General features: G+C 46.2%; 1 protein-coding gene across 5 annotated transcripts in view; it reads right to left on the reverse strand.

Moving 5' to 3' along the window:
* The window catches only part of COL5A3 (collagen type V alpha 3 chain), a 114,238-nt gene extending 104,138 nt beyond the window's left edge, over positions 1-10,100 (reverse strand). For 3 of the 5 annotated variants that reach the window (XR_014561775.1, XM_083729140.1, XM_083729145.1), the window contains exon 1: positions 9,969-10,100. Coding sequence is in view for 3 of the 5 variants with exons in the window: in XM_083729140.1 (XP_083585266.1) it covers positions 9,969-10,041 (73 nt within the window). In the remaining 2 variants the exon portion in view is untranslated. The remainder of the gene's footprint in view (positions 1-9,968) is intronic. The other 2 variants (XM_083729141.1, XM_083729143.1) reach the window with 2 other exon arrangements.
* Between the last annotated feature and the right edge of the window lie 7,554 nt (positions 10,101-17,654).

Here is a 17,654-nt window from a genome sequence, read left to right on the forward strand (position 1 = left end):
CATGCAGAAGGCCCTAGGTTCAAACATCACCAGGTAAGGGGCTGGGAAAGACTCCCATCTGAAAACTCAGGAGAGCCACTACTAATGGTCTAGACCATTTTGAATGAGATGGGCCGGCAGTTTGACTAAGGTAGAAGGTAGCTTCCTACATTCAGCTGAGATGGCCTGGTTTTGGCAGACCTTAGTACTGGCATTTGCAGCCACCAATGTCACCTTAAGTCTTGCCATACTGGGACATATCTGGCAGGCAGCAGTACTTGCAATCCTGTGTGGCATGGAAGTGCAGGCTACATTATATGGCCTGATGTCCTGTTGACCCCCTTTCAGAGAAAGTTGTGGTTGAAACTGCATGCTTCTGAGTATTAGCTGTCCAGGAATGAGGCCAAAGAACAGAATGCAAGCAGCTGTGTACATTCTTGACTCCAAGGTATTTGCCCCAGCCCTTGTTCTCAACCATAACTTTGTATACAATGAATCAAAACAAACAAAGATTTTAAAATAAAAAACAAAATGAAATTTTGCAACAAGTAGACCCATGTTGGGTGATTTGGAATAAATTATGCAGTGTGCTTCCAGATAGATAGATAAGATTGCAACCATTACTAATCCTACTCAGAGTAAACTCACTGAAATTAATTAACATGACTAATTTAGGCCCGTTAATTTCAGTGAGGACTCTGAGTAGGCTTAGCATTCGATACAGCCTATAGAGGTATATGTATGTGTGTGTGTCTCTGTGTACACACGGGGGGGAGGGGAGGAGAGGGAGAAAGCAAGAGAGTTATATGCTTTGGGATCGCAATACAGAAATCATTTAGGCTTTCTCTGCATTTCAAAACTAGAATTTGTGGAAAGAAATGGGGCAAATGTAGGGTGGAGAGTTATGAAAAATGGGGAGAGGTGAACTGTAGGACCAGTAAAACAGTAATCACCAAGGAAGAACCAAGAGATGCTGAGCAAATTTAGGTCCCACCCTGGGACCACCAAAAACCCCACTCAGCTCAGATATAGATTGTGGTATTTCACAAAAGTTATCAGCAAACACCAGAACTGAAATAACTCCCATGTGTTTCTAGAAGCTGAGCCTGTCTGGATGCTAAAATCAGAGCCAGATACTCTGCTGGTCTGGCAATCTTGCAAAAGTGAAATACATATTGAACAATTGAATAAAGAATCTCTCCCCTTCCCTGTCGAAATAACAACATTAACAGCAATATTCCATTTTCAGAGTGTTCCTCACAATCACAAAATGTGGTCTTTACATCAACCCTGTAAGGTAGGCCATAGCATTAAGGTAGGTCAGCGTTACTGGGCATTTTGGGCCACAACTGGAAAGAAGAGGTCCCAGCAAAGGAAGAATGGATACAAAAACTTATGGAATATGCAGAAATGGTGAAAGAATAAGAAATCAAGATAACAAACTTTTTATGAAAGAATGGAAATGGTTTATTTAATATTTACAGATCAATTGTAAACAGATATAAACACTGGCAGGATTATTGTAATAACCTGCAGCTACATAAGTGTGTGTGTGTGTGTGTGTGAGAGAGAGAGAGAGAGAGAGAGAGAGAGAGAGAGAGAGAGAGAGAGAGAGAGAGAAATGAGTAAGTTAAGTTAATTTGGATATGCAGAAGATATTAAAAATAAATTTAAGGAACCGCAGAAAGAGGGGGAAGGAAGTTAAGTTTTAAAATGTCAAAATGATTGTAAAATCAGTGAAATGTATATATTTGAAAAGTATAAATAATTTTATTTTTTAAAGGTAGGTCAGCATTACTGTTCCCATGTTTTAAAACCAAACAAGTCCATGGCAGAGGCAAAATATGAACTGGGTCTTCCTGTTTCACAGCTCAGTCTTTTAGCCATTATGCACCACTTTCTCTCACTAAAAGCCCTTCCCAGTTTCCTCCACCTGCACTTCTTGACTGTCTATTTATTTTCATGTTCTTCTCTGCAATCACAAGAGCTAGAAACTTATGCTTTTTAAAACTCAAAACCAAACATTCTCAGGGTGCTGTATCCTGCATCTATCTCCATGTATAATCATTAAGAGGGCTTCCAGATGATTTATTCCCATGAGTCACTATGGCATGAGTGCTGAAGTGAAACAAACATTGCTTTTCCAGTGCCAATTTGTGTGTGCAGATCAGTGAGTTTGAGTAACATCAGCCCATCATTATTTTTTCCCTTGCTTTTTAAATAAAAGTGGGCAGGTTCTAGAAAAACTGTTTCTCTGTCCCTCAAGAGATGTGTCAGTACATCCGTGACATTCCTACTAGTCACAACAGAAAAGAAAACAGTACCTCAAAACAAACAGTGCCTCAAAAAAGTGGTCCCTTGAACAACTCCTTTTAAGGCATAGGCTATGCACACATTGCCTGGGCTTTTGAGCAACTTAAACATTTTTTATGAATTTAGTTACTGTTTTATTTTAAATAGTATTTTAATTTTATTGTTTTTAGTTGTTGAAACTTCTCTGGAAACAATAATGGAGACTGATATAAATATCTTCAAATAAATAAATAAAGGGTGCAAAAATAGCTTCCTCCTCTCCCTCCCCTGCCCACAATCCTGCTACTCCATGTGGACTAGCAGGATTTGTGGGTGATCTATACTCTGATTCAGTTGGTTGTGAACACACAAACCGCAAGATATTGAACCAAACAAGTCTTTCCTTATCATTCTCATGAAGTTACCACTATGGAGAATCAGAAGCAAAAGGCATCTTCAAAATAACATATTCTCCCAAAATCTTAGCTAATAGTCATTCAGGAAATCTGCACATAACCTACTTGCACAGGATAAGAGGTTACAGTCTGGAAAAGGAGACCCTAGGCTGGGGACATGTTGCTCTTCCTACCCTTTGAGACAAAACAGAAAGGCCAATTGATCACTTCCCTATGTTGCAACATATTACCCCATCAAACGGACACCGTGGCAGTGGGGGGGGGGGTCCAGCATTTTGCTGTTGCACAAAAGCAACTGGGGTGGTGACCGAGGTTGGGGGGGTGAACTATATTTGGAGAGCAAGTCACCTGTGTGGAGCGAGGGACGGCTGCACATGGGGGACACCAGTTGTTGTAGGGGGGCAGCAACAGACACACAAAAGGAGGGAAAACTGGACTGAAGGGTTTCAGCTGCTCCCAGCCGCTGGTGATAGGAGCAATGATAATGGGAAACAAAATGCCTTGCCGTAGAAGTGCTCCCTGTTATTAGGGCTACTATTTTGAACTATGATAGACTTTTAGGCATAGTGATAGCCCTCCCTTTCTCCCACCCTCACATACTTGCACTGCTGGCCCACAGAGCAAGGATAACCCCCCACTCCCCTGCCTGAACATGTGGTTTGTGAGAGACACATGCACAATGAGCAAGAGGTTGGGTGAGACAAGACAGGGAAGGGGAGCCTGTGGGCCTTCCAGGTGTTGATGGACTACAACTGACCCCCCCCCAACCACTGGACATGCAGGCTGGGGTGGATGGGAGTTGCAGTCCAGCAACATCTGGAGGGCACCACACAGTGTGCCCTGAACAAGATGATCTTCGCGCTCTATCATTCTTTGATTAAAAGTCCTGGCAGCACTGCCAGTGCTCTGCAAAATGTTCCTCTATATAGCGCTTGAGACAGTGGAAATTAGGAGGTGGAATAAGCAGCATCAGTCCTCAGTGATTATATGTTTGGTGGAAATCAAATGGTGATTGACAAAAAGAGATACATTCATCCAAATCGCACAGAGACCAAGCACCTATGACTATTTGTCTCTGCTCTTGACCACTATTTGATGCCCGCAAGCTTGTTGCTACATGCATGCAGACAAAGCCCATCTCCTGGCAACTGTCATCTAGAGCCGTCCCTCAATCCCTGTGGCACTTCAGGTGCAGACGCTGAGCTCATCTGCCTGAAAGGCCTCTCATTTTTTCCCCATCGTGTCTAAACAAGTCTCTGATGAGCTTGGAATGAAGCTGTAGATGTTTCTTGGGCTCAAATGTCTTGGGCCTTTCTGCTTTTGATGCCCTCATTCAGCTCTGGTTAAAGAGAACAGAGCTGTTTTGTCCAGCTCTGGTCCAGCTGCCAAGCCATCATAAAGCATCAAGATCTCATACTATCAGTCTTCTCTTCCCCTTCTGTAGATGTCCTAGACCCGTGTCAGAACTTGCTCAAGGGGCCAGGAGTATCTTGCATTCCCCTAGCAAATGTTTGACATGATGATGTTAAAACTACCGAGCATCAACAATGGCCATGAGGGTGATCAAACGCATTTGCCGGCTCTTTGCTGCATTTCCAGACATCTGCGACATGAAGGAGAGACTGTTTGTTTAATACTCACTGCACAGACAGACATCCGATGTCACATACATCAGTGCCTGAATGGCGGGGGATGCAGGTCAGTGTGTGCATGCTCTGAACAGTGGCTCGGGTGGTGCTGTGGTCTAAACCACTGAGCCTCTTGGGCTTGCCAATCGGAAGGTTGGCAGTTCAAATCCCTGCGATGGGGTGAGCTCCCATTGCTCTGTCCCAGCTCCTGCCAACCTAGCGGTTTGAAAGCATGCCAGTGCAAGTAGACAAATAGGAACCACTGCGGCAGGAAGGTAAATGGTGTTTCTGTGCACTCTGGCACTCATCACGGTCCTCCGTGCACCAGTAGCAGTTTAGTCCTGCTGGCCACATGACCTGGAAAACTGTCTGTGGACAAACGCCAGCTCCCTCGGCCTGAAAGCAAGATGAGCGCTGCAACCCGAGAGTCACCTTTGACTGGACTTAACCGTCCAGGGGTCCTTTACCTGTACTTTTTAAATATGTATATGCACTCACGTGTTGGAGAGAGAGAGAGTTATTGGGTCACAGTAAAGTGATTTTTTTTGAGGGGGGCACTGAAACAGTTCCTTGCCAAGGCCACAAAGGACTCTACACCTCTGTGTAAACATCAATTTCTCTATGGCACCACAAGCTATTATCTTGGCAGTTTGCATGGACAGGGCAGAAACTTGTGCCATGCGCTGCATCCCACATGGAGTGATCGTTATGCTTAGAATTTTACTGCTGATGCAGTGAAAATCCAGCCCCATCCTAAAAGCAGTAAAATATCATTTGGTGGTTCGCTACCATTTTGTCTTCTCTGAGCATGCTCAGTTACGCTCACCAGACAGGCTTTGTCTTCTCCACTCACCCTCAATGAAGGCAAGTGCAAGAACCAACAGAACCTTTTCTTCAGGCAGATCAAAATAACCAAGTGACAGCAAAACTGCAAAAATTTTAGCAGGGGCAATTAGAATAAGATATATTATTTGATTACAGGTATTGATGAAAACCTCTAGAATGTATTTTGTATAGCTAAGCCTTTATCTATAACTTCGGTTCATTGTATTTTATTTTATTGCTATGGCTAGTGGCTGGTGCAACTAAAGATTCTTCTGATCTGATCTGAACCAACAGGGACTCACTCAGCCCCAGGCATCCCGTGGTGAAACACACCAGCCCTTCCAGAACAGGCCACACAAAAGTAGCCTGAAACATGTTCCAGCATCCATGTGTGGGTATTAGCCACAGCAGTGTGGCCCAAGGGTACAATAAGCTTCTGAGCTGCCCAAGCCACCGTTGCTCCTTCAAGATCTTGCTCAAAAGCTTGCATGCACTTCTAGTCACAGAAGGCTGTTATGTAAAAACTACCACCTTGCCCAAGATTTCCTTCTTTTTTCTTTTGCATTGCTTAGTGTTTGTATACCTGGAGGTATCTTGCAATTTACAAGATTGCATAGATCCCCATGCTGATCCCTGCAGGTGTCATATCAAGCCTTGTGCAAAATCAGCACAGGTTGCGGCACACCTCTTTTCTAGACGGTACTGCTGCTACTTGTTTCACGCCAGGAATAACACTTAGCATTTGCACAAAGCCTCTCTTTTCAAAGTGTTTTACATTTGCTACCTGAATGAATATTACAATAGTTTAGAATACAGATGCTAGACTGCTTACAGGGAAAGGGGCATGACAAGCACATTGTGGCGGAGCTTTTTCAGCTGCACTGGCTTCTCCTGCATTTCTGAGCCCAGTTTCAAGGGCTGCTCCTAACTTTCAAAGCTCTTTCAGGGGTCACAGTATGTGAAAGTGGCCAGACTCCACCAGTGCCTGTCCATACTCAGAAGCCCTTTTCCAGCTTACCATGTTATCTGAGGTGTGGTGGGTGGCTACCAGGAAAAGGGCCTTTTCAGTGATGACAACACCCCCCCCCCAAAGTTTTGGAATGTTCTCCACAGCAAGGCTGCAAGGGAACAATATTCTTCACCCCAAACAGGTTTTTAAAGTTTTGTTTATCTGCTTTATATGGATACTGTCTTTATAGAGTGGCTACGTTACTTAAGGCATAATCACAATGGTGTATCTAAAGTGCAGCGTATAAATTTAAACAAGAGGCAGGGAACCTCCAGTCCATGGGGCAATTTGGGACACCAGAGGGTCCAGGTTGGTCCACAAGGCCATTTTCCCCAAACCACAGGGTGCAATCAGCTGATGGGTGAAGGGCAGGGTTCAGTCCTATTGGGTGCCACTTTGCCAGAGAGTTCCTTGTGGGGAACATGCTGATGAAGTAGATCCCTCCCCCCCACAAGTCAACTTTGACAGATGAGTTGGCCCACAGGAGCCAGTGGGGAGATAAAGATCTGGCCAACAAGGTACCCTAGCTCTGATCTAAACAAACTAACAAGCACAGTTTGTAAGGTAGGTCTCCTTAGATAGCTACTTACACTGGGGTAAGCAGATGCCATAAAACTCCTTTTCTAGGAGAAACTGGTGCAAAAACAATGTGATTGTAGCATTGCTTGTCACTCTGAGGTTTGGCTGGGTTGTTTTAAGGAGAAAGGTAGTTGCTCTAAATAAGCAATGAAAATAAGTAAGTAAATAAATATCAAGAAATGTACACTTGAATATTTGTGTGTGCATGTGTGTGAGAGAGATACAGAGAGAACAGTATTCAAATTTGTCCGTTTCCCATCTGTATTTGCCCATCTCTTTGTGTCTGAGGGTCGCCTTCTGCGCAGGGTAGATACAAGAGTGTGTACTTTGCTGCACAGTGTTTATCTAAGCCCCTCGCTGTGGGTGCCTGTCTGCGTTATTCATCTTCATGGGTGGCTGTGAGAAAGGCAAACTGCACAGCTTGCCCCACACACCCTGGAGCCCCATCCAGTCTCCCTTGCAAGCCTTCTGCCTCCAGCCCATCTATAAGTAAGATCTTAGGAATACTGGTGGTTCTGTGGTTCATAGATTCCTGCTTTTTAACTTATTTCATTTCATTAACAAACACTTCTCACCCCTCACCTTTTCTACACAGCAATCTTCATGGCAGCTGACATAAGAATTAAGAAATGCAATTTGGGGAAAAATATAACACATTTTTATAAACATACACATAAGGCTGGCCTTAAATAACAGAGAGAGAGAGAGAGAGAGAGAGAGAGAGAGAGAGAGAGAGAGGGAGTAGAACTATGCAGCAGGTAGAAATAAGAGGGCAGGGACATAATTTCTATGCGATCATCCACCAAACACTCATGCAATCAAAATATATTTTAAGTTGATGCTCATAGAAAGAAGAGTAAGCAACCAGCCTAATACCTCCAAGGAAGGCATTTCACAAGAGGGTATATCCTGCAGTTGGTAACTACCTGCCTCACTCCCCAAAGCAGGGCTACGCAGAGAGCAGGGTCTTAGACGGTGAACACACCAAACAGGCTGGTGCATGCAGGAGAACAACCTCAGTCCTCAGCTGTGTGGGTCTTTACAGATCAACACCAGCAATTTAAATGGAACCAACAAACAAACTGGGGGCAATTGAGGATCAGGGAAGAACTTGGTTGGGGACAGAAGTCCAGGGCACTACTCACCCCACCCCCAAACACAGCAGGGCTGACTTACTGCATCATCTAAATGGGAATCCTACCCCACCAGCCCACACACATAGCCCACATTAAGTCCAAAATCTAAAACTACCAAACTTAACACGAGTGGTGAAGACATTTAACAAGATATTTTAAGAAATTTAACAAGTCTCATTTTATAACCTGCCCCCTGTATTCTGAGCAACTTTAAATTTATGGACCTTGCTATATCCAATACAATCCTGCAGCCATTTGCATGATAGCTGCAAAAGTTCTCCATGGCATGCATGTGTACCAACATATATTTTAAAGTATGCATTCTTGGTGCTACAAGTCATATTTTAAGCATGAATTGCATAAGAACAATGTAGCCTAACACAATGAAGCTTAAGGTGTGGCCTTGGGAAAGTGATCCGATTTATATGGAAATGGCTGGAATGATGAGCACTAGCACTTCACAACTGCAACACTTTGTTGCAGGCACCATCTGTATATACTAATAATGATCTGTTCATAATGTGCTGGTCCTTCTGTAGCCACACCAGTGCCATCCATGCACAAGTAGGAGCTAACAACAGGCTTAAGAGAACCACACTGTTTGCAGAAGCACAAAAAGAAAATATTTTGAGGGATGCTGTTCTTTGGAGCAGAGGATGGAGCATGCTCTGCAGGCTCAGAATGCTAAATGAGTGTTTGGGATCAAGGTATTTTAAGTATATGTTACTACCAAGAAGGTCTGGAGTTCCACAATGATGGGATAACATTAGGACTGCAACTCTATTAAATACATTTTAATCAATCAATAGTATGCATTATGTTAAATTAAGGTTGGTTAATCTATCAATTATATTTGTATGTATTAACATGTGGATAGTTTCTGAAGCAAGAATCACACTTTCTTTGTATTTAGACACAAATGCATATGCCAGCATCAGGCAGCATCTTAGAAGAGGCATTCATAAGCACTTGTACTAAAAATGATAATGTGTTCATTAAAAATCCACTGTCCCTATTAATTGTAGCACCTTTAAACTCAAATTGTATTTTCTTTTTTAACCAACCAAATTTTCTAACTGAATACTTTGAACACTAAAAAGTGATATATAAATATTTAATATATAAATATAAATACCACCATCATACTGTGGGCAAGCAGGCTGGGTGCGCCCTGGGATTATGTGCATTGACCCTTGGAAAAGGACGCAAACACTGAGGTAGGAATTGGATCCATACTGGCAGGTGGCGTCTCCCTCCTTTGCACCAGCCAAAGCATGACGGAGATAAACCTCCCTCGACAGAGGACTCTCCCGAATTGGAAGTGCGCGGGATAAATGGCCCTCGCTGCGGTCCCTCCGACATCTCGGTGGGGCTTGGGGGGGGGGCTTCTGCTCTTCCCCTGCACGGATTTTCGGAGGGAGGTGTCCTGGGTCTCCGATGCCTGTGGATACCTAAAGTCCACACATCCTCACATGCCTGCGGGAACCCCTCAAACGGCGCAGGGCTCTCTGCTCGCTCACCTGTGGAACAGGTGGCTGGTGATGGGATGGAAGGAGGCGCCAGGGAATAGGGAGATAATAGAATAATATATCGTAGAGTTGGAAGGGAGGGACCACGAGGGTCATCTAGTCCACCCCCTGCAATGCAGGAATCCAATGTGGGGCTCGAACCCAGGACCCTGAAATGAAGTGTCTCCTGCTCTCAGCTTGAGCTATCAGACTCAAACAGTGTGACAAACGCACTGGCGTAGGTATGCTCAAAAACCTGGGCTGCCCCAAGGCGTTGCTGGAAGCCATTCTTTTAAATGGCACGTCCATTCTTCAAACTGAAGGGGCTCCGTGGATGAGCGCCTGTTTTCCACGCAGGACGTGCCGCGTTCAATGCCCGGCTTCTCCGCATCGGGCTGGGAACGTCCCTTGCCTGAAACCCCGGGGAGAGCTGCTGGCTGCCTGGGTGGACAATATGGAGCTGGAGGGGCCACTTCGGTCCGGCTCCTTTACATCGCGTTGTCCGACGCGCGCTCGGCGCTGCGCGTAAGAGGCCCCCGGACAGCAGCCCAGACCACTTCCTGCGAAGCCTCCCTCTAGCGCCCGGCGCCCCTTACCTGCCCCCGTCCGGGGAAGTCCGCACCACAGGAGGGCCAGCAAGCAGATCAGGCGCCTCGCCAGCTGTGCCATCCTCGCTCGGCGCCGGGATCGCACAGGGCGCTTCCCTGCTCGGCTTGCAGACTCCGCGGGGAGGCGCGCAGGCAGCGCCGCGGCCAGAGAGGGGCGGGAGAGACGCGCTGGCTCCGCCCTGCGCCCGCCCCCCATCGCGCCCGCCAGGCGCCCCGGCCGCCCCGGCGGGAGGGGACGCGAGGGGGCTTCCCTGAGCCGGACGCAGCGCGCTCCCACGGGCGGCTAAGAGTTGAGGAGCGGGCTGCCCCAGAGCGGCGAAGGGAGCGCGCCCTGACTTTCCTCGGGGTACTCAGCAGGAACAGCATGTTAACGCTGTCTCTGGCTCTGTTTGTCTCTCACACGCACATACAAATGCCCCTTCACCCAGCACACACCCCTGATCATTCCCACTTTATTATTAGTATCCTTTATTGGATTTCTATACTGCAGCTGGGTGGTGTTCAGATTGAGGCTATTTATAGGGAGGTCAGGCTGGCTCTAGAAGGTGTCAGGTTGGGCATTTGCTAGGACCGGAGGCCAGCAAAGGGCGCGTCACTCCCCCAGCAGTGCTTGCATTCCCACTTAGAATGAGCGCCCAGAAACTGGAACACTCGCAGTGTGCGCGCGCCTGCTTCCCCCAGGTCAGGGTAGTGGAAGTGGTAAAGTTGAATGCCTTTATTGGGGGTGGGGGTGGGATACTGGTGGAGGTGCAAGTGCCAGCATTCAACTTGCAGATGGAGAAGGCTAGAAAAGCCCCTGGGAGCCCAGGCACGTTAGGACGCAGGGCCAGGGAAGCTGGGGAATGAGAGCTATGCAATGCAGCCCTCTCCTCCTGATTCTGTTGCCTCAGGATGGGGCACCCAAAGGAGATACCAGCAGGGGGGTTTGCAGCATCAGGCAGTTTTCTAGTCAGGAGCCTGTGCTGAGTTATGGGGCCTGAGCTCGGAAGTCATGGGGACCTCCTCTTCCTCCATCTACCCCACCTCTCAATCAACAACTCACAATGCTTCTTGGCACCTTCTATCCATCACACACAACTCCTAATATCGCTGTGTTGATGAATATGTTATCAAGTGATTTCATGTCATATCATTTCAGCTGCAGTAGCTCGGGGCAGTTGCAGCTCAGCCCTGCTCATATATCTTCGGCTCTGCTCATATTCCTTTAAGGCAAACATGACACATAATCCCACGCAATCACTCTTACATTGGCCTCAGTCCCAGCAGCGTCAGGGCGGATGAAGAGTCCTGCTGGATCAGACCAACATTCAGTGCAGCGTGGTGTTCTGGTGGCTTTAGAGAAACCCGCAATCAGGACTTGAGTGCACAAGGCATCACATCACTGCTGCATTTGCCACAGGGTGAATGTGTCACCAACGGCCAATAAAACAGCCCCCCCCCCCCGTGGGAATAAGATTATCAGATTAGAAGACCCCAGTAGGATTCCTACCACAGACAAACCCTACTCCTGTGTTTTTAAGCAGCAGTCTCCTAACATAGAAATTTTGTACAGAAAGCTTTTCCCGCCAATTATTCCAGTTTCAGGTTTGCTTAATATCTACCGATCAGGCTACTCTTTGAGGCACAGGGTCAGAGGAACACAGTGTCCCTTGAAACCAAAGGGCTGTCCTGTCCAATGTCCCTGTTGCCAAACAGGCCCAATCACAAATCACCTCTCTTCCGACCAGCGAGGGAGAGCATGTGTCCTAGATGGAGGGTTGCAACCAGTCCCAGTTACTTCTGCTCTGATTTCCTGAGTGCATTTTCAGAATCCAGCAATGTGAGCAGCCCTGCAGGAGTCACTAAATGTTTATTTGTTATTTAATTTTTATACCACTTACGGTAATATATTAAAAATATATCTAAGGCGTGTACAGAAAACAGAAGCAACAACAGACAACTTAAGCAAAATATTACAAAAGTACATTGTTACATATAAAAATGTTACATTAATAAAGGTAAAGGTAAAGGTACCCCTGCCCGTACGGGCCAGTCTTGCCAGACTCTGGGGTTGTGCGCCCATCTCACTTAAGAGGCCGGGGGCCAGCGCTGTCCGGAGACACTTCCGGGTCACGTGGCCAGCGTGACATCGCTGCTCTGGCGAGCCAGAGCCGCACACGGAAACGCCGTTTACCTTCCCGCTGGTAAGCGGTCCCTATTTATCTACTTGCACCCGGAGGTGCTTTCGAACTGCTAGGTTGGCAGGCGCTGGGACCGAGCAGCGGGAGCGCACCCCGCCGCAGGGATTCGAACCACCGACCTTTCGATCGGCAAGTCCTAGGCGCTGAGGCTTTTACCCACAGCGCCACCTGCGTCCCTTGTTACATTAATACAAAGTTACTAATTTATATAAATCAATAACAATTCATTTTCCTTCTAACACACCCTCCCCTCCGCCTCTGGGTTCTCACCCAGGGACAAAACCAACTCAGCTCACCCACAGAAAGCAGACAATGAGAAGAGTTCCTGGACACAGTGGACATCACCCAAGTCTCTCACTCTGGACTTTTATGGGCAGGCTCAAGGTGGGTGGTCCTTCCTCAGGCTGCCCACAGATGTGCCCCATTCAGCTGCGTTATCCACACACAGGTCTAGGTACAGCAGTTTGTGGTGTTTTCAAGGGGGTTCAAAGGATGGGGAAAGCACTCACAGCTCTTTCTTCACCCTCTGTCCTCTCTTCCTCCTCCTCCAGCTCCAAAGATAGCTCAGGTGGTCTCTGCTGCTGTTGCTGCCAATCCTGCCAATGGTAGTTCATGTCAGGCAGCAGCTGTGGAAGCTGAGGCTCAGTTACCTGGGTCTGCACTAAGAGACAGCCAAGATGGTCTTCTGTAGCTGAGGGGAAAGACCTGCAAGGCGGGTCTTCCAGGATCCACAGCCAAGATGGTATCTGCCATGGAAAATAGAAATGCTGTGTCAAGTTCCCTAGCATGCTCTCTTAGTCTTTAGTCTAGTTTACCCCGTGCCCTGTTGTCATTACAAGTCGTGTTTTCCCACCCCAGCAGCAGCAGGCGTACTGGGAGTAAGGTGGCACCTGCAGTAAGCTGGCACATGCTCCCTCCCCTTTCTCTGCCTGGGCAAAAAAATGGCACATGCTCCTTTATTTTATTATTTTGTGCTGCCTATCCTGATCAATACATCTCAGCTGACTGTTCACTGCTTTCAGCCTGTGATGAAACATGGACACACAAGCTTGACAAAGCTGCTTTCCTTCCCAGACAGAGGCCCCACTAAGCTCTTGCATGCAGAGGCAGCCATAAAGGCAGGGCCAGCAGGAAGACTGGGCTGATTCCAGCCTGGGGGCTGAGGGATGTTACTCCAGATACAGCTGTAAATATTTGCTGGGAACTTAACAATCTGGGTCAACAATTTCGGAGCTGAGCCAGTGATTCATACCATGAGGCAACAGGATGACTCAGTCTCATTCTCCCACCCCCAAGGACTTGTGGGGGGGTGAGAAGGAAGGGGGTGTGCAATGGAACAGCCACAACAAACCCTAGAGATAGGGCAGATCCACTTGCCCTCTCATCCTCTCCCCTCACGGTAAATTTATAGTCAAGTCCCTTCTCAAAAATATGTGGGACTCTACATCTCTGTAGGATGGGAGGAAGGTCATCAATGGAAAAGAGGTACACCCATTGTCTGGTGAAAGAGTTGGGGGAAACGTGGAGAGGCAATCTTAATGTGGAAAGTTGAGGGGGCAGCTCAGACAGTGGATTTTGTGCAGCAGGCTATGCAGACTGGACACAGTCTGGGGTAGGATGAGACCTTCTGGGGTAGGGTGGTATATAAATTCTAATGATGATGATGTTTCCCCGCAAAAATGAGTGGAAGGGATGCAAAAGCAATGGAAAGAATTTCCTATGGGATTGTATACTATGCTGATTAGTGGGAGATTGATGCCATATGAATTTTCTGCCCCAAAATATCTTCATTTGTAATCCCATTTTACATAGTGGAAGACTACACCACCCATGATAATGAAAGTTGGCAGTCTGATGTGGTGTTTTCTCAACAGAACAAATCTTACAAGTGGATTTTGCATGAGAAATGAGCACATCTTCATTGTGCAACCAACAGAAGGTAGATAACGGCCCTGAAAACATCAGCCCTCGGCACACAGCTAGGACCTACCATCCTTCTTTAATGAGATACAGTCAAATTGTGCCTGAGCCTCTGTCACTTCCCTTCATTTGCTTGGCCAAGGCCAAAGGAAGATAGCAGCACCCACCTACAGAACACACTCCCAGGGACTTTGTCATCCTTTTGGCACCGGGCAAAGACATTTCTGAGTTCCTGGGAGTCTGAGCAGCACCAATGCTAGATGCTTTCACACTGATTATGTTTTTATTATGTTTATGAATCTTCTATTGTACCACTGTGTTTTTTTCTTGTAAATTGCTCTGGAGTGTCTGTTTCGGGAAGCAACACATAAATTCAATAAACCAAACTCACTAGCCCTGCTGCACACAAATGCCAGCCAGACTGGCAATTAGATCATAGAATCATAGAGTTGGAAGAGACCACAAGGGCCATCGAGTCCAACCCCCTGCCAAGCAGGAAACACCATCAGAGCACTCCTGACATATGGTTGTCAAGCCTCTGCTTAAAGACCTCCAAAGAAGGAGACTCCACCACACTCCTTGGCAGCAAATTCCACTGTCGAACAGCTCTTACGGTCAGGAAGTTCTTCCTAATGTTTAGGTGGAATCTTCTTTCTTGTAGTTCGGATCCATTGCTCTGTGTTCGCTTTTCTGGAGCAGCAGAAAACAACCTTTGTCCCCCCTCTATGTGACATCCTTTTATATATTTGAACATGGCTATCATATTACCCCTTAACCTCCTCTTCTCCAGGCTAAACATGCCCAGCTCCCTTAGCCGTTCCTCATAAGGCATCGTTTCCAGGCCTTGGACCATTTTGGTTGCCCTCCTCTGGACACGTTCCAGTTTGTCAGTGTCCTTCTTGAACTGTGGTGCCCAGAACTGGACACAGTACTCCAGGTGAGGTCTGACCAGAGCAGAATACAGTGGCACTATTACTTCCCTTGATCTAGATGCTATACTCCTATTGATGCAGCCCAGAATTGCATTGGCTTTTTTAGCTGCCGCGTCACACTGTTGGCTCATGTCAAGTTTGTGGTCAACCAAGACTCCTAGATCCTTTTCACATGTACTGCTCTCAAGCCAGGTGTCACCCATCTTGTATTTGTGCCTTTCATTTTTTTTGCCCAAGTGCAATACTTTACATTTCTCCCTGTTAAAATTCATCTTGTTTGTTTGGGCCCAGTTCTCTAATCTGTCAAGGTCGTTTTGAAGTGTGATCCTGTCCTCTGGGGTGTTAGCCACCCCTCCCAGTTTGGTTTCATCTGCAAATCTGATTTGCAGCCCTGGTGATTGGACACCATCCCACATGACGAGCTGAAGTGCAAACCATGTGAGAAGCCACTTGGAGATCTGTAAAGCAGTCTTAAGTTCATTTAAAGAAAGAGAAGGAAGAAGAGAAAGAGAGGGGAAAGGAAAGGAATGGGGGGTGATGGGGGGCTGGGAGTGGGCATCATACTACAGGCTGGTAGCGGGTTAAAGTAGGGGTGGCAGTGGCAGCAAAAGGTCCTGTGACACCTTAGAAATTAACCAATTTACCATAGCATGAGCATATCTTTAACCTGGCCTTTGGTACCTGAGATATGTATTTTAGGGCACATCCTATTTTTGTGATTGTAATTTGTTGTAAACAGTTTTTCATGTTGTATTTTAAATCATGCCCTGGTAACCTAGACTGGTTTTTCAAACAGCTTGTGCCATAATTAATTAATTTATTCATCTTTTAAGATGCCACAAGATTCACTGTTGTTTTCTGTCAGGTAGGTAATCCTTCCTCTGAAGCAGCAGAGTCCGGGTTCTCATTATTTATTTCGGGCTTTCTTTGTCAGCCTGGAGTGCAATGGCACCTGGGGACTGCAGCAATCCTGTAGTCATTCACACAGAAGCAAATCTCACAACTCCATGAGAATGGCTTCTGAGTATATATGCAAGATGGCACAGTAAGGAAAATCTAATTACCTTAGGTCAGACATATCAAATACTGCAATGCAGTAAAAGTAATCAGAAAGTTCTCCCCTTTAAAAAACCCCAGTATTTGTATTGTTAATCAAATATATAAATATATAGTTAGTTAGTTGTTTAGTTGTTTAGTCGTGCCCGACTCTTCGTGACCCCATGGACCAGATTCAGTGGTGTACAGAAGCTATGCAGTTATAATTCACAATAATTCAGCTTTTTGAAATAAAGGGCAGATTTAAACTGTTAGGGAATTTTCTATTTTATTTTTTAAAACCACATCCTTTCAAATCCCTAATTGATTCAGCGGGGCCTGTTTGGTCCCAGCACAGCCTAGAGGGGTGAAGCAACATCTTGATCATCAGCCAAGGCCTGAGCCATTATTGGGGTATATCGCCATCTAGTGACAGAGATCAGAAACACAGAACTGCAGAAACACAAAACTGCAAACGTCAGGCCCAAAGGATCTTGTTGTTTAGACTCTTTGTGACCCCATGGACCAGAGCACGCCAGGCACTCTTGTCTTCCACTGCCTCCTGCGGTTTGGTCAAACATGTTCATAGTTTCGAGAACACTGTCCAACCATCTCGTCCTCTGTCGTCCCCTTCTCCTTGTGCCCTCCATCTTTCCCAACATCCAGGGAGTCTTCTCTTCTCATGAGGTGGCCAAAGTCTTGGAGCCTTAGCTTCAGGATCTGTCCTTCCAGTGAGCACTCAGGGCTGATTTCCTTCAGAATGGAGAGGTTTGTTCTTCTTGCAGTCCATGGGACTCTCAAGAGTCTCCTCCAGCACCAGAATTCAAAGGCATCAATTCTTCGGCGATCAGCCTTCTTGATGGTTCAGCTCTCACTTCCATACATCACTATTGGGAAAACCATAGCTTTAAGTATATGGACCTTTGTTGGCAAGGTGATGTCTCTGCTTTCTAAGATGCTGTCTAGGTTTGTCATTGCTGTTCTCCCAAGAAGCAGGCGCCTTTTAATTTTGTGACTGCTGTCACCATCTGCAGTGATCATGGAGCCCAAGAAAGTAAAATCTCTCACTGCCTCCATTTCTTCCCCTTCTATTTGCCAGGAGGTGATGGCCATGACCTCCTGGAAAATAGAAGGGGAAGAAATGGATCTAGACCCCTATATTATAAAGCATCGCTTCACATTCCTGTCCCTCACTTGGATCCCGATTCTCCCAGACTTGCATTACCTATTGTCACACCCTTGTTTTCTGCATAAATTCACCTGGTTTAATTAGTACCATTCCCCTGGTTTTGTTTTAAAATTGGTAACATGTTACTGAATTCCACCATGTCATTTGTAGCATGGACTGGAAAACTGAAGGAAAATGAAGAAAGGCATCTCTTTAAAAACAACTATATAGATGTAAATCATAACTGCTGTCTTCTGAGTGTTCTAAAGGCTTTACACATATTATCTCATCAATGACTCCGTAAGGCAAATCTGAATTACTACCCTCCATATTTCAGTTGGAGGGTAAAAGACTGAGAGATCATTGCTTGCCCAACTAAACTCGGGACTTCCTGGCTAATAAAGCACTCTTTTAGCCGCACGTTAACCGTATCAGTCTT

This window comes from Podarcis gaigeae (genome assembly GCF_964106915.1).
Source record: "Podarcis gaigeae genome assembly, chromosome: 2".
NCBI classification, from domain to species: domain Eukaryota; kingdom Metazoa; phylum Chordata; class Lepidosauria; order Squamata; family Lacertidae; genus Podarcis; species Podarcis gaigeae.